At 41.4% G+C, this 21,330-nt stretch overlaps 1 protein-coding gene across 2 annotated transcripts in view; it reads left to right on the forward strand.

Annotated features, from left to right (window-relative positions):
• Nucleotides 1-21,330, forward strand: part of arhgap45a (Rho GTPase activating protein 45a) — a 32,496-nt gene that overhangs the window by 9,676 nt on the left and 1,490 nt on the right. For both annotated transcript variants that reach the window (XM_017495625.3, XM_017495626.3), the window contains exons 3-21: nucleotides 3,623-3,763; nucleotides 6,129-6,213; nucleotides 7,298-7,370; nucleotides 11,672-11,747; nucleotides 11,869-12,003; nucleotides 12,156-12,217; nucleotides 12,346-12,456; nucleotides 12,621-12,701; nucleotides 12,935-13,114; nucleotides 13,919-14,056; nucleotides 15,086-15,276; nucleotides 15,769-15,887; nucleotides 16,056-16,154; nucleotides 16,297-16,395; nucleotides 17,938-18,101; nucleotides 18,311-18,499; nucleotides 19,553-19,690; nucleotides 20,224-20,462; nucleotides 20,724-20,961. In XM_017495625.3, the coding sequence (XP_017351114.2) occupies nucleotides 3,623-3,763; nucleotides 6,129-6,213; nucleotides 7,298-7,370; nucleotides 11,672-11,747; nucleotides 11,869-12,003; nucleotides 12,156-12,217; nucleotides 12,346-12,456; nucleotides 12,621-12,701; nucleotides 12,935-13,114; nucleotides 13,919-14,056; nucleotides 15,086-15,276; nucleotides 15,769-15,887; nucleotides 16,056-16,154; nucleotides 16,297-16,395; nucleotides 17,938-18,101; nucleotides 18,311-18,499; nucleotides 19,553-19,690; nucleotides 20,224-20,462; nucleotides 20,724-20,961 (2,558 nt within the window). The remainder of the gene's footprint in view (nucleotides 1-3,622; nucleotides 3,764-6,128; nucleotides 6,214-7,297; nucleotides 7,371-11,671; nucleotides 11,748-11,868; nucleotides 12,004-12,155; nucleotides 12,218-12,345; nucleotides 12,457-12,620; nucleotides 12,702-12,934; nucleotides 13,115-13,918; nucleotides 14,057-15,085; nucleotides 15,277-15,768; nucleotides 15,888-16,055; nucleotides 16,155-16,296; nucleotides 16,396-17,937; nucleotides 18,102-18,310; nucleotides 18,500-19,552; nucleotides 19,691-20,223; nucleotides 20,463-20,723; nucleotides 20,962-21,330) is intronic.

Genomic DNA, 21,330 nt, shown 5'->3' on the forward strand with positions numbered 1-21,330 from the left:
TTTCCCGAGGACCGGAGAGATAAGCTCTAATCTCACTGACCGTTGCAACAGGAAATTCACTGCACTTCTGTAGGTCACACTGGATATGAACTTCTGCTGAATGCTGCAAATGGAAATTTCCTTTCACTTTATAAAAGTAGACTTGTGTCTCTACAATGCATGGGGAAAAAAAGAAAAAAATCACATCCCACAGATTAGCTCTGTGTGTACAAGTGTGGCTGACAGAGAGAAGCCATTAAGTGAAAAATGAAGAAGTACACAGAGAGTGTGATCATTCACTGACTCTTTGTTAGACAGATAAAGTCTGCCATTGTTTTCATCTGCTGCTATTCTCACATGCACCCACGTCTCTTATGTGTGGCGTGCGTGTTTGTGTGTGTGTGCGCATGCATGGGGGGTGGTAAAGAAAGAGGAAAAAACTCATTCCAAGACAAGTATGAAACAGGTATATAAGAGAAAGCTGGAAAGAAAGGTGCAGTCCGTGAGAGAAAGAAAGATAGTCATAGAGAAAAAGAAAGATGCTGGTTAATATGAGCGGCAGATTAATACTGGAGACATGCAGATTAATATCAAAGGCAAATTTAGGTTAATATCAGAGGCAGATTCATAACAGGCAGCTGTAGGTTAATGTCAAAGGCAGATTTAGATTAATTTCAGGGGCAGATTAATATCAGAGGCGGCTGTAGATTCATATAGGAGGCAGAATAATATCAGAGGCAGGTGTAAATTAATATCAGAGGCAGATGTGGATAAATATCAGGGGCAGATGTGGATTAATTTCAGATTAGTTCAGATTATTTCAGGCAGATTAATATCAGAAGCCGATAAAGAGCTGTAGATTAAGATCAGAGGCATGCTAATATTGAAGGCAGATGTGGATTAATATCAGATACAGGTGTGGATTAATATCGGTTACAGATGTAGATAAATATCAGAGGCAGATGTGGATAAATATCAGAGGCAGATGTAGATTAATATCAGGGGCAGATGTGGATTAATATCTGATGTAGATTAATATCAGATACAGATGTGGATAAATAGAGGCAGATGTGGATAAATAAGGCAGATGTGGATAAATATCAGAGGCAGATGTGGATAACTATCAGAGGCAGATGTGGATAAATATCAGAGGCAGATGTGGATAAATATCAGAGGCCGATGTTGTTTAATATCAGAGGCAGATGTGGATTAATATCAAAGGCAGATTTGGATGAACATCAGAGGCACATGTGGATTAATATCAAAGGCAGATATGGTTTAATATCACAGGCAGATGTGGATTAATATCAAAGGCAGATATGGTTTAATATCACAGGCAGATGTGGATTAATATCAAAGGCAGACGTGGATTAATGATGTGGAGGCAGATTGCAGAAACACACAGTAGTTCTCAGTATCATGTCATACTTTATGAAAATGCCTGTTTTGTGGTAATACATTGCTGTTTGGATGTTTGTTTCTTAACCAGAACATTGTAATGACTGGCGCAGGATCTTGTGGTCAGGGATCTTCATGTTCTCTGTGTGTGCTTTGTCTACACAAACGACACATAATGTAGCGCTTTAAGAAGTTACTTGAGGTCAGACTCCGTGACTCAGAGACTCCGGAGCGTCCAGTGACGTGTGTGCAGTGTGAGCTTCGAGCGGACTATAGGGGACGTTCCCTTTTAACACAGATCAGCATCGCTGCGGAAAAGATGAGGAGATGGAGCAGATACTGTGGGCTTTTGGAGTCGAGAGAAGTCGGATGTTACAGTGCACACATCTGTCTTTGTACCTGTACACACGTTTCAGTCACCACTTTTTCAGGTCATACTTAATTGTCTGTTGTCACCAGTTTTTCAGGTCATAGTCTGTTGTCTGACATCTGCGTCTTTAGTTTTGTGCTCAAAGAAGAAGTAAAAGAAGCTCTTTCGCTCGATTGAAGCGGATCAGACGAGCGATTGTGTAAATGTAATGTAGCATGCTTTGTAATGTAGTTTGCTTTGCATTTTTCCAGATGCCCCCACATGAAAGATGCATTTTTGTGATTAAAGCGAACAGCACAAAGACCTTGCTGTGAAACAGAACAACTTCCTTTGTCTCCCAGGAGAGGATGAGATTTCAGTAGCCCGAGCTGAACTCTACACTTTCACAACACTGCTTTATTCGTGTGAAGTAATGTCAGGATATCCTTTGTTCTTGACTGCTGACTACAGATGTTGCGCCTGCCGTATTCATGGACCCACTTAGAAGTTTGTTGACTTTAACAACCATCATAATTATCATCTACAAAAAATCCTAACTCTTGCCTTTGAGTGTTTGTGTCAAAGGGTATGGGTGTGCTGTAGGTTAAATATAGTTGTGTAAACCACATGCTGAAGATTCGTGCGAAAAGGCAGACGCGGAGGAAGAGAGGCCAGTTTTTACACTGCTTCCTCATGCACGTACCCGGCAACGCAGTCTAAAGATCTACGTGCTTACCGGAGACTTTATCGTGTGTTTCCTGTGTTTGCGCATATTTGTGCCAGGTGGAGTCGTTAGATGTTTATATACTAAAATAAGTGTGTGTGTGTGTGTGTGTTCCACTGTCCTGTGATCCAGCATGAGCAGCTGTTTGAAAAAGATTTGGTCGTTTGCTTTCACGTGTTTCAGAGGACGCACGTGTTAACCTTCACCCTCCCCAGTTGGCGGCCGTGGTAGCACTGGGGAGAACTGGAAGGTGATTGGCAGATGACCACAGGGGTTTTCTTCGGGTAGTCCAGTTTCCGCCCCCAGTCTGAAGACATGCACTGTAGGCTGTTTTGCAGTTCCACATTGACCATAGTGTGTGACTGCGTGTGCGATGGGTTGGCACCCCGTCCAGGGTGTCCCCTGCCTTGTGCCCAGGCTCCAGACTCCACCACAAACCTGTCTAGGATTAGCAGTATGGAAAATAAATGATATTTTTTTAAACGGAAGCACTTTTAATTTAAAAAATAGTTAGGTAGCTATAATATAAGTTCAGTATAACTCAGCTAAAATACAATGTAAAGAACAAAACTGTTACTAGAAGACAGATCAGTAGATGGCATATACATACAGAGGGTGGGTTTGAAGTACAAATGTACAGCACAGCTATTTATCCACTAGATAATAACAACTTTGCAGCTGGTTAATGATATAAATTCCACAATTAATCAGATGACCATCACGCAGCTTCCTACCAAATTACAGAACAAATGTCAATATTTCAGGGAAAAAAAAAAAGCTGAAACCCCCATCAGTCCTAAATTTTCCTCTTAGTGTTCCTCAGAATATTGGACGCTTGTCAGTCTCAGGAGAGGGAGATGTCACCGATTGGTTACTTGCTCTCGCCTGCCATTGTATCGTTTGACTTCCTTTGTCCCTAAATTTGGGGGCGTTGACATTTAGTGTATCCGAGCTGGCGAGTGACATTTGAGTACAGTTTTGCAGCTCATTTTAAGCCAGCCCCCTCTTGACAAGGCGCTGCCATCAAATACTATCAGCAGCTCAGGAACCAACCATTAGCATTGTGGTGCAAAACCAAAGACGCTTCATAGGATCACTACGTCTTGTGTGTGGAAAATTGTGTGATCTGTTTACTCTGATAAATAAACTTATGCATTTCTCTCTCTCTGTAGATAAGGAGTCTCGGAGGGCGGTAGCACACGAGCATTTGGGGGAGGTGTTGCGCATCCTGCGGCAGGTGATCAGCACCTATCCTTTACTCAACACCGTGGAGACACTCACCGCTGCTGGCCGGCTCATCTCTCAGGTCAAAGGTCAGTGCTGCTGAAATACCAGAAAGCCTAAAAATCATGACTCGGTTATTTTTCCGTATCACCAGTATAGTGATTTCCACGGCTCTTATGTACGTTTCACTAAATTCTATTATAAAGCTGACGTAATTCGAATCTGGACCTCCAGCCTTTTCTAGGTAACTGTATTTCTGAAGTGTGTCAGCCCCAGACATGTTCTACCACAGCGATGTGATCGAGTGAAAGTAAGCAAGTGCAGGTAGATGGGTGGATGAAACTTCCTCTTTGTCATTCCTCTCATACATGCATCCTACACCATGGCAACGGTTGTCTTTTCATCCGACAGCTGTTTTTAGAGAGTACAAACCACAACTGTAACACTCTGGGTATTGATCTCCACCTTGTTCAGGAAGCACTTCTAACACACTCATTAAACACTCCTAGAAGCTTGTGGAAGGCCTCCAAAGCTTCAGGTTTATAAAGCGTTTAGGAAGGTATAAAGAGCCCTTATTGAGCTGTGGTGAAGATACCACGACTGAAATGTGTTCGGTTAAGCATGCAATACTTTTTACACAATCGACTCTATGCGTCTTTTTTATAAAAGCACTTTCGACCCCAGTGCTGAATTCTGGTGTCTCAAACCTGATCTAGAGGTTTCTAGAACATCGGCTCTGACAGGGACTCGGATAGAGTCTTTATAGTCATTTTTTTAATGTAGAAACATTTACTTTCATTATTTTGAAGGCATCTTTGCTCTACAGCATTCTACCTTTGCATAGTACTCTCTCTCTGTGTGTGTGTGTGTGTGTGTGTGTGTGTGTGTGTGTGTGTGTGTATATATATATATATATATATATATATATATATATATATATATATATATATATATATATATATATATATATATATATATGTGTATGTATGTATGTATGTATGTATGTATATGTTGTGTTTTATTCCTTATACACCACATCCCGCGCTTTCAATATGATCTCAGTGATGTCATCCAACCATAAATATTACAAATAAAACTAATGTAACACACTTAACCTGATATATTATTGAACACCTGCCTTGGCTTTTTAAAGATTTTTTTATTTCTTCACCACGTCTTTCTTGGATACTGATGATAAACAACAACATTTTCAGTTTCGATCATATTGAAAGTAGGCCTCAGCGTTCCCCTCCCACTGATTTAGTCGATTTGGTTCTGTGACTGTGGGAGGATAAAAAAGCATCAAGTGTCGTTTACTGATGGCATGTTTGTGTAGTCCTATTTCCACTCGCTATCTAGCTCCACCTGCCCAGACTATGAGCGTGAAGAGAAGCGCGTTCCCAGTTTATTAGGTGAAGCTACCTTGTAGCTACACTTGGCAGCCATTTTGTGATTGTTAACCCACCATATAAACACAAGTCCCTATTTTAATGACTTTTAACTTGAACTTTTTACGACTAGAGACTCGAATGTACTTGAAACTTCTGAGACTCAGCCTTTTTACTGAGTTTTGTAGGTAGGCTACGTTTATAACGGATTCCTTAACACTACAGAACCTCAGTCAGTATACGCTACTACTGCGTACCGCGGTTTACAAAGCACAGTGTGTGTGGCTCATGACCGCCACCATGTTACTGACACTTCCAAACTGACCAGGCTATAAAGTGGTAGCTAACGTAATGTAATAATGTATGGCGTGCTAGATATCTAGTGCAATAATACGCACTAAGGAAAGCGATATATGATCGTTATCGTCTTTCTAACGTAGTACATGATGTTTGCGACCTGGACTAAAAGTCAGTACGTCATTAGCTAACATTTCAGCTATGAGCTGCATCCCACGTTAAAAAGATATTATTCAGATATCAGATGATTGTTCCTCTTTTTAAACTGTACGTAGCAGCAGATGGGCTACAGTTGGTAACTGTGTGCTAACAAAATGGTTGGTGTACTTAATAATCTGGTAACAGAGTATATAATCAAAAAAGATGCAAATGATCCACCTTTAATCTAAAATACTTTCCATTGAGAAGCAAATCATTACTCGGGAAATCTGAGAGAAGCCCTTATTCCTGGTTTTGTCCAACCTGAGTGAATTCTTGCATGCATAAAGCTTGATTCCTAAATGGACCTTCTCACCGAATCGCCTGCTCTGAAGTGAAATTATCTTCTATTGTAAGGGAGGGGGCAAATACTTTTACCGTGACGGTAAAGCACTTCTTTTTTTTTTACTGGAATGTTACTGTTTGGTAGCAGTAGCTTTTGTTTGTTATATTGTCATACAACAAGCAGAAGTAAGTTTGAGATGGTTGACAAGCTTCACGGTATTGTCTCATACGCCATTCAACTTCACACACACACGGCACAGCATTGTTTCACTTGTCCTGTGTGCAGGCTTCAGTTACGAAGGCAGAAATGAGGCACAGAAGAAGGACTTTGAAAAAGCCATCGAGACCATCGCAGTCGCCTTCAGCAGCAAGTGAGTGCATTCGCGTCTGAGCTACATCATGTGCTCGTTTATTTCCATGTAAACACTTCCCTTTTTCAGATAGAGTCTGCATCGCAACGCTGGGTACGACCTGTCCCCGAGACCAACTTGAGTCAGCTGTCAACCATGTGCTTCCAAAAGTGTGCTTTCCTGATTGTAGGGGTTTATAATGAAACGGTTGAGCTGTTGAGGGGTTTGCTTGACTCAGGGTTGTGTAGGAGGATGTATTGTGTGTGACGGGGGTTGCTTTAGGAGTGTGTTAGTGCCAACTCACGGACAAATCTTTTATACCACTGTGCTGTTGAATTCTCAAATCTGATTGGTAAAGAGGTGTGGATTCATTTTCTATAAAAGCCGCTCTGTAATTCAGGGCACAAGTGTATATTTTAACGCACTTGTTTTAATACATTATCGTCTCTATGGTAACAATTCATTAACAGGGTCTCAGCATATAATCTAAGGCTAATAATATACAATTGTTGTGAGTGTGTTTTTATTGTTTTTATTTTTAAAATGTCTTGCTATTTATCTATATATTTGATCTATATAGCTATTTTAAGAGAGAAAAAAGACAGGATGGTGAAGGAACATCTGTTTATAGCTGTTATGACGTAAGTGATAACAGAAACTAACTTGTCTCGAGGTTGTTCCACAACATTAAATGTAACTATAAATACTTAAAAGTGCATGTTGTTGAATAAAAATAAATGTTAGTAGTAACAACTTGCTGTGGTGTTAGAGGAATATAAAAAAAACACATGGGGGCGTGCTGTTATAGGAAAATAATCCACTTCAGGGTGGTCTGCTTCAAAGATTTGTTGTTGATTTATTTTTGTATAACAGCACGACACTGAATATTTACTCCTTACTGAACTGATGGCACTTTGGTGTTTCCCTCAGACACCATCCTCATGTTTTACACCCTTAAAGTCACACACTTTGACTACAGTCAAACTGTAGATAAAGACAGGATCCAGTGTGGATAGCAAGCTTCCTCGATGCTTATGATGTACATTAACTCACCATGATTCAAAGAGTACGAGCTCTCTATCCATCTGTCTTTCCCTCTGCGTAGTGTATCTGAGCTGCTGATGGGTGAGGTGGACAGCAGTACCCTCCTGTCTGTGCCTCCCACTGAGAAGAGCAGGGTAAGAGAGTCTGTGTGTTTGTGTGTGTGTATACAGTCATGTGAAAAAATAAATGCTTTTTTGACATATTTGGACAAGCAAACATTGGATCCTCTTTGAAACGGCGCCTATTAATAAAGTTGATATACTTTAACAAAACCACAACTAGAATTAGTTTTTTTCAATAATTTATTCGACAGAAATATCAATAGATGTGGTATTCTTCTGTGGAAAAAGTAAGTATACCCTTGGCTTCAGAAGCTAGTATTGCCCTCTTTAGCAGAAATAACATCTTATCAGTGTTTTGCATAATTGTCCACCAGGCTTGCTGGAATTTTTTACCACTCTTCCATGCAATATTCTTTCAGCTGCAAGATGTTTGAGGGGATTTCCTGCATGTGCTTGCCGTTTTCAAATCCCCCCACAACATTTAAATGGGAGTCAAATCCGGGCTTTGACTAGGCCTTTCCGTTTGTTCTTTTAGAGACCTTCCTACGTGGATTTGCTAGTGTGTTTAGGATCATTAACCTGTTGAAAAGTCCACTTTCGGTTCAAATTTCGGACAGATGGCTTCACGTTATCTTCAAGCACTTTTTGATATGATGCAGAATTTATAGTTGAATCAATGAATGCAAGCTGTTCAGTCCCTGAGGCAGCAAAGCAACCCCAAACCACAACATTTCCACTACCATGCTTCACAGTTGGTATGAGGTGCTTCTCCTGAAAAGCTCTCTTTGGTCTGCACTAAACATGTCTGCTGTTACTGCGGCCAAACAACTCTGTTTGATTTGTCTGTCTAGAGCACATTATTCCAAAAGGGCTGGTCTTTGCCTATATGCTCATTGGCAAAGTGTAGTCTTGCAAAGGCTTTTTCCTGCCACGCCTCCCATGCAGGTCAAATTTGTGCAATCTCTTTCTGATTGTGGAAGCATGCACTTTTACACCAGCAGTTGCAAGACTTACTAGCAGATCATATGATGAAATTTTGGGGTTCTTGGAGACGTCTTTTGTGCATCAGATGGTCTGATCTTGAGCTGAATTTGCGGGGACGGGCAGTCCTGGACTGATTGGCAGTCTTTGAAATCTGTGCCATTTGTAGATTATTTTCCTTACAGTGGAACAGTGTATTTCAAATCATTTGAAGACCTTTTTAAATCCCTTGCCAGACTCATAGGCCGCCACAATCTTTTTCTGAAGGCCTTGCGGAACTCTTTAAATCTTGGCATGATGCCACCACACACAGGGAACACCAGACACTAGATATGAGAGGGTTATAAATAAGACCAATTCCACCTGCACTCCCTGAGTAGGTTCTAATCACAGACACCCAATCTTCAACACCTAATTCAAATTTTATGGATTTGAAGGTGTGATAAATAGGGTGTAGGGTAGAGGTGTACTTACCTTTTCCATATGACTGATCTTTTTTTTGTTAATTTAAATTGTGAAAATTACTACAAAATGTCAATTTTATGTGTCATTTTGTCAGAGTGTATCAACTTTATTAATAGGTGCTGTTTCAGAGAGGATCAAATGTTTGCTTTCCCAAATTTGTCAAAAAAGCCAACAATTTCCTTGGGGTGTACTTATTTTTTCACATGACTGTGTGTGTGTGTGTGTGTGTGTGTGTGTGTGTGTGTGTGTGTGTGTATATGTGTGTGTGGGACCAGTGGCACATAGCCGGCTTTGTTGAATTATTTAGGGAGATTTCCACTACACATTCACAAACGAGAGCCTGCCCAATCAAGAGTCAACAGAAATTCTTCCAACTGAAATATTCTAGTGATGACAGTAAAAGTGGCTGCATCATCGTTACAGGACACAGGGACACAGTGACACAGCGATGTTCCTGACATAAAGTGGTACTGATGGAGGGTTTTGAAATTTTATCAGCAGTAACAACATGTAAAATTATACCATGACAAAATTCATTTGGACTAGTTGTTGATAAAATGTGACAAAATCTATCTTTTTGTCTGTCTGTCTATCTATATATCTGTCTGTTTCTCTATCTGTCTGTTTCTTTGTCTATTTGTCTATCTTTCTCTGTCTATTTCTTGTCTATCTGTCTGCTTATCCGTCTCTGTCTGTCCCTCTATCTGTCTGTTTGTCTGTCTACCTATATATCTGTCTGTCTATCTGTTTCTCTATATGTCTGTCTATCTGTCCGTCTGTCTGTCTATCTATTTATCTATCTGTCTGCTTATCCGTCTCTGTCTGTCCCTCTATCTATCTGTTTGTCTGTCTCTGTCTGTTTCTCTATGTCTGTCTGTCTGTCTATCTATCTATTTATCTATCTGTCTGTCTGTCCACCTATATGTCTGTCTGTCTGTCTATCTGTTTCTCTATATGTCTTTCTATCTATTTATCTGTCTGTCTATCTGTCTATCTAGACATGCACTTCTTGTTCACTAATAACAAGAAGCCGTCTGTTTCCACAAACAGATAAGCTAAGTGCATAATCATAATCCCGAACTGTGTGTTGATGGCCAACAAAAATAAAGAGTAACTCTGGAGGAAGGGATGAGAGACGGACAGACAATCTGTGTTCTCCTTCAACCACAGAGGTGTAACACACCCATGACCAACCATTTCCTAACTGTTTGTGTGTACAAAGGGAAAGAGAGAGCAAGGCGGATGCTGTTTGTGTGTGTGTGTGTGTGTGTGTGTGTGTGTGTGTGCGTGCGTTTCTGTCTGTCTGTTTGTTGCTTCCTGTTCTAGGTTTTTGTCATAGCTTCCTCTTCTCACTCTCTTGAGCAGACAGTCTCCAGTTCATATTTACACTACCTCTTACTATTTAATTCTGTATTCAGCTTCAGGAGGAAAAGCCTTCTGTCACTGCCCTCTGTCCCGAGTTAAAATTCTGCTCAGATTCCCAGTAGTTGCAGGACTGAAATTGAACTTGAAGAAACCGAAAAGGTCGTGGAGGTCAACCGAGCCACACTGTAAACCTGACGTTCATTCTAATGTTCCCCACAAGACACGCTCACATGACTGCAGATAACCGCTCGTTTAACTAGAGAAGTGCCGGTTTCCTCTTTCCTTATAGTTCTGGCAAACGCCGGAGCTATACTTAGCATGTGTGTTATCATCAGTTCCCTCTAAAAAAAAAAAAAGTCAAGATATTTGTGTAGATAATAAAGGGTATTTAAAGAATATGAGCTGCAGAAATCTTCTCCAGTGGAAAAAATGATTGGTGTTATGACGGCTTACTAGCAAACATTAGAGGTATACAAAATGGACAAAAACAACAGTTTTTGTGTGTATGCTAATTCTATCTCCGAGATCCTCTGCAAACTCTGAATGCTTTCAGAACCCAGTAGAGTGATTTTCTTTTGTATATTCCTGGCTTCTGTAATATAATTTTTTAAACAGTGAAATATAACCAGGTTTTTTGTTTTTTTTTTAACCAATTTTGTTGCCTGGTATTTTTCTATCCAGTTTCAGTGAGCCTGTAGCCACAGATTCCTGTTCTTAGCTGGCAGGAGCGAAACCCCATGTGGTCTTCTGCTCTTGTAGCCTATGCACCTCAAGGTTCTATGTGTTGTGCGTTCTGAGATGCTTTTCTGCTCACCGCGGTTTTAAAGAGCGGTTCTTTTCAGTTACTGAAGATGTCCTGTCCGCTGAAGTCAGTCTGGCCGTTCTCCTCTGACCTCTCTCATCAACGAGGCATCACACCGACAGAACTGCTGCTCACAGGATGGTGTTTTTTTTTTGGTTTTCCGTGCCATTCTGTGTAAGCACTTCCTCAATAACTCAAAAATAATTTAGCTTATGATTAATAATTAACTTGAGCCTAATGAAAGTTTAGGGCTCCAATAAATGGATGGAGATCACTGGGGACGTTTGAGTAATAAGCCTGATATTTCAATAGTTCGGTTCAATAGTGAGATTCGTGCGGGAGGGCTTAGTGGTTAGCATGTTTGCCTCGAAACCTCCAGGGTTTGGGGTTCAAATCCCACATTCACCCTGTGTGCACAGAGTCTTCATGTTCTCCCCGTGCTTCAGGGGTTTCCTCCAGGTACTCCGGCTTCTTCCCCCAGTCCAAAGACATGTAGGCTGATTGCCATTTCCAAATTGCCCGTAGCGTGTGAATGTGTTATACGCCTGGCGCCCCGTCCAGGGTATCCCCGGCCTTGCGCCCCCGAGTTCCCCACGACCCTGCGTAGGGTATGCGTTACAGAAAATGGATGGAGTTAAAGGGATCCCTGTCTTCAAAAAGTTTGAGAAACCCTGCCCAACATTGTGGTAATGATAAACAAACAATATATTGTGAAGCTCCACTATAATGATTTATGTGTGTTCTGTGTGTGGGTGAACAGTCTATGGAGAACCTGTCCGGACTACCCATGGGACAGGGTGTGGAGGGAGGGAGCCGACGCAACCATGAGGACTGTAGTGAGTATCTGATCGACTCTCTCTCTCTGTCTCTCCGTCTCTCTCTCTGCAGCCTGGCTGTTTTCCTCAATACTACCACCGTATCTTTATCATTGTGTGTGTTTGTGTGTGTGTGTCTCAGTGATGAGCCCGGAGCAGGTGGACATCCTCCTGCAGCACAGTGAAGGAGGAGTGGAGTCAGCTTTGGGCTACGCAAAGGCCATCGCCAAGTACATGAAAGACATCATAAGCTACGTGGACAAGCGCATTGTGCTCGGTAACTGAAAATGTAGACACTTTATTCTTTCACTCTATTTTGATCTCTCTGCTTGGAGCTGACGTGAAGCACGCAGACAGGAATTGAAATAAACTAGTATCATAAACAGGTCTGTAACATGTAACATGTTTTGAACTTTGTCTGGATGTTAGAGATGGAGTTCGCTAAAGGTATTCAGAGGCTGTATCAGTCAAGCAAGCAGAGCTTCACACAGGTAGAGAACGTGTGTGTGTGTGTGTGTTTAAAGCTATTTAATATGTAAGATTGGTTATATTACATTGCAGTTTATATTATTACTGCTCTCTCTCTCTCTCTTTTTTCTCCTCTATCTCTCTCTCTCAGATCCCTATGCCTTTGCTGTCGATCTATTCTCTGGCTCTGGAGCAGGACTTGGAGCAGAGTACGGGTGTGCAGCAGTCCATAAACTCTGTGCTCACACACTCTTTTCTACAGGTAACAGTCACTAAAAAGGGGTGTCCCAAATGTCTCCATACATGCATACAGTAGGGGACTATATATTCCAGCACCACGTCGGTAAATAAAAGCATGTAGACTGTAAATAATGCTGAAATTAACCTACGGTTCTCATTTTCTTCTCTGCCCCTAAACCACTTCAGCCTCTGATGCAGCGTAAACAGGAACATGAGAAGAAGCGTCGAGAGATTAAAGAGCAGTGGCAGAGGGCCAAGAGGAAACTGGTATGCAGACTCAGTCACACATATATATCCTCTGCCTGTTGGAATACTAAGCTTCAAAAAAGTTTATTCACACATAAATACATTTAATAATACATGTGTAGTATCGGATGGTTTTACACAAGCACAGTGAGATTAGCTCGGCATCTCCCTGAACATGTTGTGTAAAAAAAAAAAGTGCAGTTATGTTTATATAAACGCGTGACACCATGCGTGCTTGTCCGGTACACGTACAGGGAGACGCCGAGAACAACCTGCGTAAAGCGCGCCAGCTGTACCTGACCCGCTGCGAGGAATACGAAAAGGCACGGAACGTGGCCAATAAGGTGGAGGAAGAACACTGCGGAACAGGAAGCGGCTCCACCCACAAGACTCTGGACAGGAAGAGACGACACGAAGAGGAGGCCCGCAACAAGGTCAGTTCCTGTTCCAGGCAGGAAATGACTCAAAAAACCCACAGACTCAAAACTTGAAGAACAAATTGTGACTTGTCTACAGTACACCTCACCTAATCTGAGTCGGCGTTGGCAAACGATGCAAAAGTGTTGCAACAGTAAATCATGATGTAAAGTCTTGGCATGCACTGAGCAGTTCCACCCACATGAATACTGTGTAGAGTCATGCATGGTGTGTGATGCTGGTAGGAATGAGTACATCGACCCCTGCGAAAGTAAAATAAGAAAATAAGGTCTGCTCGTGTTCAGCTTCTGTGGTCCTTAGTTGGCAAGCAGAGCATTCAAGCGCACATCTTTAAACTCTCAGCTTATTATTCAGTAACTTAGAGCAAGAATAATAGGAAGAGTACGTAGTTACAGGAGTGAGAATCGTTAGCCTAGACATGTCAACGGGTGTTTATGCAAGGGTTACATGACACAAATATTTATAACCACAAGTTTTCATCAAGATTCAGGCTAGTAGTAGTAAGTCAGTGTATATAAAACCATTTAGTTTTTTAATCTGACTCTGTACACGTTAACAGCTTCTAAATCTGAACAGATCTCATCAACAGTACAGGACGTAAGTAAGGAAAAATGTCAGATATACTTCAAAGGTAGACATTATAATAAATATATAATAAACACTACAGGCCACGCTATTAGCACCACTGTAGAAACGATAATCAGTGCTGCTGTTATAGAAAATAAATCTGACCACTCAGAATCAGCGCTGTGGTATAAATTTGTATATCATATTTCTGTGTTTACACGTGTGCTTCCCAGGCCGAGGAGGCTGAGGCCACATACCGCACATGCATTGCTGATGCCACCACTCAGCAGCAGGAGCTGGAAGACGTGAAGGTGAACGTGCTGAAACAGATCCAGGACGTCATCAGACAGAGTGACCAGATACTGCGCGCAGTGAGTTTTCATCCTACAGACACACGCACGCTTCCTTTTGGGCTTCTCATCCAAAAAGCCCCACGCTACGCTAGCAGCAATGTGTTATTAAGTAGTCGAGTAGATGTTATGAAGTATTTTCTCCACAGGTAAGGAACTGTCAGTTCCTTTTTTGGATTTTCGAGAGATGATTTCCGACAGACCACATAAATCTTAAATTTAATAACAAACAGAAACACTATTGTATTCTGGTATATACCTTTACAAAAGGAAAATACAAGTGGTGTGTGTGTGTGAGAAACAGTCCTTCACATAATAAAAATGTTGTAATTGCCGTATGAAACAACTAGAACCCGAATTCTGTATGGTGTGGTTAGATGAAGCACATAAACCCAGCATGGTATTCATTACGTGCAATCCAAGTACGACTGTTAAAGTTCCATGTGGGGGACAGATGGTAACACAATGGTGTGATCCATAATTGTAAGACAAGAAAAAAACAAGCATTGGTGAAAACCAGGAAACTTGAAACTACGAAACAAGGCACAAGAGATAACCAGACTAATGAAGGTGAGACACAGAACAGGTGAACACAGTCAGGTAACACACCTCACCACAGGGGCAGAGACAGGACAGGAACAAAAACACGTGACGTAAACCCAAACTAAAACAACATGAAAGCAGCGCTGGTCAGGCTGGGATCCCTGACGTGGGCTGAGAAGGGCTATTGTTAACAAATTTAGAATTATGTAAGATTAAAAATGTATCTAGAGTAATGTTACTTAATAATAAACATCATATTTCATCATTTTGTGAAGGAATACAGTATGTGGCTTATTTTCCCATGGATTAAGCTCAAGCCTAGAGTAAAAATGACTTTGAGTGCTGAATCAACCCTGACACTGTGTTTTTAGTACAAGACCAGGCTTGATCGGTGTCTGATAAACCGGCCTCTGTTAATTAGATGAATCACTCGATGTCTAGATGAGTTTGAAACGTCTCTAATTGTGAGCCTCTGGTCGTCTCTCCCTTTTCTCCCCCCATCATCAGTGCACCATATCGTACTACCAGATCCTGCACATGCAGACGGCGGCGTTGCCCGTGCATTACCAGACACTGTGCGAGAGCTGTAAGCTTTACGATCCTGGCCAGCAGTATGCTGCACACGTCAAAAACCTGCAGCTCAGCACGGAGCGGGTCACAGTGTTCCAGTTCGAGCCGTACTCCGCCTCAGGCACACAGTGAGTTACTCCTTCATCAAAGAGTCCCTTATTACAGGGTGCTTCAGTGTGCAAGGTGTGGCTGGCTGCGATGATCTTCACCCCTGTCATTTATATGACAGATTAATGTCCAGATTGTACTGTGGAGGATACCGACATATCTCTATATATTGTTTTACTTGAATTGTGGCTTCATCTGTTTAAGCAAATATAATTGAATGTTAACATAAATATGGAGTAATTAATAAAAGATTCAAAGAAAAAGAAAGAGGGGAAAAATTTCCACAGAAATGTCCTTAGACAGAAGGTGGAGTAAAACACAACGGGGCATTCTGTTATAGGAAATGATCAACAAGGGGTGGTGTGATGCATCCCGACATGAATCAGAGTTATTGTTACCACCCTGCAGTTAATTAATTTCCTATAACAACAAGTCACAACAATGATCACATTCAGAAAGTTTCATAAGAGCAACAGATCTGTAATACTGTGTTAATGTTTTACTCTGCGTAGTCCTGTTCGCACCCGTCATGATAGCATCACTGACGACCAGCAGCACAGCAACACGGAGACCCCACACACCAACGAGCTGGTGGTGTCTGCAGAAGGGGGCGTGGTCAAGACCAGAAGAGGTCTTTTTTTTTTTTTTTTTTTTTTTTTTTTTTTTTTTTGAGAATTAAATGAACAATACAGAAAAATAATGCATTTTGCATGAATCAAAGGATTGCAGTATGTCACAGAATTCACCATGATGCTTTTCTCAGTTTCTGTTTTGTTCTGGTTGTTGTTTTTTTTTGCAGATCGAGCTCAACAGGCCCATAAGTCCTGGCCCTCGATGATGAGTGACACAGACAGTGTAGGAGGAGGAAGTGGACTGGGTTCTCCTACCACCAGCTCAGGTGCAAGCCACAATACTAACCACACACCCTGAATCGGGCACAGTTCACACCGGGGACAGTCTCAACAGATAGAAGACGATACTACGTAAGAGACGTGCACTACATACATGTTTAAGATCTAATGCAGTGAATGCTTTTACAGGAGATGTCTCAAAGGCTCCAAGACCGGTATCAGCTGGAACCTTGTCTTCCAACGAGGACATCGAGGAGAATGATGGCAATGTGACATCTTTTGAACAAAGTGAGCACGTAACACTCTGTCTGCATATGGTTTTTAAATTTGTGGGCATATGTTTATAATGTATACGGTTTTCACTATTTGCACACCTGTTTTCACTATTTGAATAATTAGACTAATTAAATGAAGGAACATGCTGGCCTTTTTTTTTTTTTTTTTTGCTAAACAAAATTGGTGTTCTAATACCGTAGGCAAAAATTTCAAAATGTTGAGATTAACTAAGAATGCAGACGTGCCAACCCTTATACATTTTGCGTTGGAACTCCACAATTTAACTTTGCGGTACACTGCTATGAGTTTATCACTCAAAATATGCAAAGTCTTCTACTTTTCCCACGAAAAATGGGAGATGAGGCAATTGAGATGTGAATGATTGACCGTTGAGTAAGTGTTTGGAACTCCCTGATGTTACCTGAGCCCCTGGTAGCTCCTCCCCCTTTCTACCCATTTAGTCCCCATTAAATCAAAATGGAAATTTTGTGGTGTTTAGTCCGAACACGTTCGCCTTAAGGCTATCTATAAGTTGGTGTGCTCCGAAACAATGACAAAATTCGCAGTCAGAAGATATATACAATGGAAGATATGTACAGTGTCTCTCTACCACCGATACAGATCACCAGTTTTGATGATGTCGTTCTGCACTTCAGTTTCTCCTCAGCTTTTCTGTCCAATCAAATGCTCTCTAGAATCTGGTGTCCCGCCCACAGCATTATAAAAAAATCCACGGTACTAACTGTCAAGTACGGCATAGCCCGGGCTGGGAGGTAAGCTAAACACTATCACTGTATTTCAAAAGGGGGAGGAGCCATTCGATGTGTCCCGCCCTGACTTCCTGTCACAGTGGAAATTGTCAACACACTGAATAACGCCGTGCGTTTGAAAGCACTTCTTCATAAGGACTTTAATGATAGCAATCTCTCATCTCCTCTTGATTTTCCCACTCAAACGATGCACCGACATCAGTTAACGATATTTATTAGGGATGCTTAATAAGACAATGAAATAGGAAGTGGAAAATAACAGTTGACTCCAATGAAAGATTTTTCCATTATAAATGAGTTTAAACTCGGATGTAATGGAAGCTTACTGGAAATTGTTGAAATCTGTCAAACGTTTACACTCGAACAGTAAGTCTTTCCTAAGGTGTTCTTATATAGTTTTATTCAACCTTCCAACACTGGGGCAATACAATAAAAACAACTCAATTTACTTTACTTTCCCAAACGTTTCGTGAAAGCCGAGACCAGGGCGTTTCTGAGATTCATTTATTATGTGTCTGCTAGTTTGGTAACACCAATCGCAAATTCATCACCCTACCCCGTTATAATAATACACCCTGGTAATCGCTCACATGCTACAGATCTGGTAGATAAAGGTTATATTGAGGAAAATGCTTGAGTATTCTGTTTCTGTTTACATAACTGACATTAAATATGGTATGAATAAGCTATAAAAGTGCATATTAACGAGTCGTCATCACAGTTGTTTAAAGTAGTACATTATAATTACATATTAATACCATCAGTTTGATCTGTATCGTGTCAGGTATGAATGGGATTGAACCAGAGATGACTGTGTCCACCGGGCCGTTTCGAAACGTGGGTCTATCCAGAGCTGCCAAGACACACCGTCTACGGAAACTCCGCACGCCGTCCAAGTGCCGCGAATGTGACAGCTATGTGTACTTTCAGGGAGCAGAGTGTGAGGAGGTGAGCTAAGATTAAATCCAAGAACTCTACCTAAAGCAGCCTAAAACGTATTAATACTCTGTCTCTTGTTTAACATTAAAAGGAGTATCGTTTGCACTTTGGCTCTTTTTTTTTATTTTTTTATTTTTTATAAATAGCTGTACGCTCTCCTAAAAAAGTACACAAAAGGAAATTCCCATGTTTATGTAGTGTTTAATGGTGTGTTGTAGTGTTTTCTGGCCTGCCATAAGAAGTGTCTGGAGTCCCTGGCTATCCAGTGTGGCCACAAAAAGCTGCAGGGTCGACTACAGCTGTTCGGCCGAGATTTCTCCCAGGTGCTGCAGGGCGACTCGGAGGGAGTACCCTTCATCATCAAGAAGTGCATCCAGGAGATCGAGAGGAGAGCGCTCAGGATGAAGGTAAAGGAAGAAGTGGGTGTTTAAAATGGGTTGCGGATCTGATAAGGCATACAGGTGGGGTTTTTTTTTTTTTTTTTTGTTTTTTTTTTGGTTTTTTTTTTCTTCTCTTTACTGAAAACTCAGTATTAATATCAGGGTTGCCAAGTGTGTTGGAAATCCTGAAAGCTTTAACCTAGTTTTCTAGTCCTGGAAAAACATTTACATTTATTCATTTAGCAGACGCTTTTATCCAAAGTGACTTACAAATGAGAAAATACAAGCAGAGAACAGTACAAGTAGTGCTACCTTACAAGATCCATTAATTGAGTTCCAGAAGAAGCAAAGTGTGCAGAGTAGAGGTGTAAGTGCCAGAGTAAATGTTTTTATTTATTTTTTTATGGGTTGGTTAGGTGTTCACGGAAGAGGTGTGTCTTTAGCTGTTTTTTGAAGATGGTGAGAGATTCTGCGGTCCAGAAAAACACCTGAGAAATTAGATAAAACCTCAAGGTCTTGGAAAATGTAAATTTGGGCTATTAAGCTGTGGTGAGAAAATACAATAAAAGAAGCGAATATATGGTACTATACTGTATGTAGCTGTACCGATGCTTCATTTGAGCATCCATTCACAGGCCTGCCTGTTGTTTGGATGTTGTGGTCAAATAAAAGTGATATTAAATCACTTGGTAGAGGGGGAGTGTGTGAATGCAGGTCTTCTCGCAGCATGTACATTTATCAAGAAAATATTTGTCACTGATGAATAAGACTTGGTATTCACCCATTGTTTAACAGTGTTAGCATGTCTTTTTTTTAATGCTAGTTCACTGCATGTAATTTGTGCAAGTTGTGAACAAATTGTGAGTCATCCTAAGATCACGAGCAACAGAAATGGTTCCCTAAAGCCACTGGGAACCCTGAGTGTTGTGTTTATATCCAATAAACATTTTGTTAAGTAATTCTAAAGAACAATATAGTAATGCTATCATTGTTATTATTGGCTCAACAACAGAGTTGATTGGGTGTGTGTGTGTGTGTGTGTGTGTGTGTGTGTGTGTGTGTGTGTGTGTGCTCTTTTAGGGAATATACCGTGTAAATGGAGTGAAGACACGTGTGGAGAAGCTGTGTCAGGCGTTTGAGAACGGCAAAGAGCTGGTGGAACTTTCTCAAGCGTCTCCACACGATATCAGCAACGTACTCAAACTCTACCTGCGACAGGTGTTTCATCCGACATTAAAGCTGCTTCTGCTGCTGTAGATGATTCTGATGCACACTTCCATGTAGTGCAGTGCAATAGGGTTTATTGGCTTACGTATCTTATCTCTTGGGGGGGGGCCCTAAAACAGAGGGTTTACCTTTCAGAAAAGTAAGCTAGAACATTTCACCATCCCAAGAACCCTTGAGGAATCTTTTTCCCCCCTAAAAGTACAGAATAGTTGCAGAAAAGGGTCATGACCCCTGATCTATTTTTTTTCTGCTTTAACCCTGATTGAGGTTATATTCACTTGTGAATTCCTTCTTAAAATAGTGATTAAATATGATTACAAAATTCTAATCGTTCATTTGTGTTACATGAAACAATAGACGAGTCACTTGCTAGTGAGATTGAGTTATTGGTGAAGTGTTTATACAGACTTATTCATGTTTATAGTTTATTTTTGTCACTGTAAGATTAGATATAACATCAAATAAAAAACACGAAAGACTGCCTTGGAATCTTTGACTTAACATCATCTTTATTCCCTCTTCAGCTGCCTGAGCCCATTATGCCGTTCCGCATGTATAACGAGCTAATGGGGCTGGCGAAGGAGAGTCTGCACGCCGAGGGCCCAGACAGAGGAGACAGTGCGAAAGGTCCTGAGCTGCTGGATCAGGGAGCGGAGACCGACCCCAAGGTGCTCAACCTGGTAGAGAAACTCCGAGAACTGCTGAAAGATCTCCCACCAGGCAACACCGCCACACTGAAATACATCGTACGACACCTGTGCAGGTGAATGGGGCAAAATCTGGTCTGTTGAACGAATCTTGGAGCATTGTACGACGGATATTATACATACTGCCAGTATTGTATTTATTGTACACTCCAGTCTCCATATGCTACTCTGTATGCTACACAGTTTATAGCTGTCTTTGTTTAAAATAGCACATTTTCCCACTTTCCCCACATAGTAGTTTATTAGACAATATGCACTGGTGTCCAAATTTTGCTTCTCTCTCGTCCTCTCTCTCTCTCTCTCTCTCTCTCTCTCAGAGTGGCTGAGTTAGAGGACGATAACAAGATGAGCTTCAGTAATCTGGGCATTGTGTTTGGACCGACCCTGATGAGACCCAAACCCACAGGCGCCACCATTTCCCTCTCCTCCCTGGTGGACTACCCTCACCAGGCCCGCATCGTGGAGGCCCTCCTTGTCTTCAAAGATCACATCTTCATCCCTTCAGACTCTCGGCCCACATCCTCAACCTCCCTGATCTTCACCATCCAGAGCCAGGTAAGAGCAGAGCACTGGAGTCATAGATATGAAAAGCACGCAGTACCGAGTGTGTTGTACATTTTACAGGGTGTGACATGGTCAAAAAAAGCATCGTGGACAGCGTCGATCTGAGTACAAGTCAGTACGGGTTTGTGGATCCAGGATATCTCGCCAGGCAGCAGGAGCACATGAACAGATCGGAATAACAGATTGTTAGGAATGATGGCAGCTTACAATACCTCACATAGGATGTAGACAGTAATCAAAGTCAAGTCGGGATTCTGGCATATCTCGCCAGGGCTGGGTCTTGGTAGAAAGAATATCGGCAGCTTCCTAGCATGGCTTCTAGGGGTACTGTTTTACAGTCTAATTCGTCATAGCAAAAAA

Source organism: Ictalurus punctatus, chromosome 20 (genome assembly GCF_001660625.3).
Source record: "Ictalurus punctatus breed USDA103 chromosome 20, Coco_2.0, whole genome shotgun sequence".
Taxonomy (NCBI): domain Eukaryota; kingdom Metazoa; phylum Chordata; class Actinopteri; order Siluriformes; family Ictaluridae; genus Ictalurus; species Ictalurus punctatus.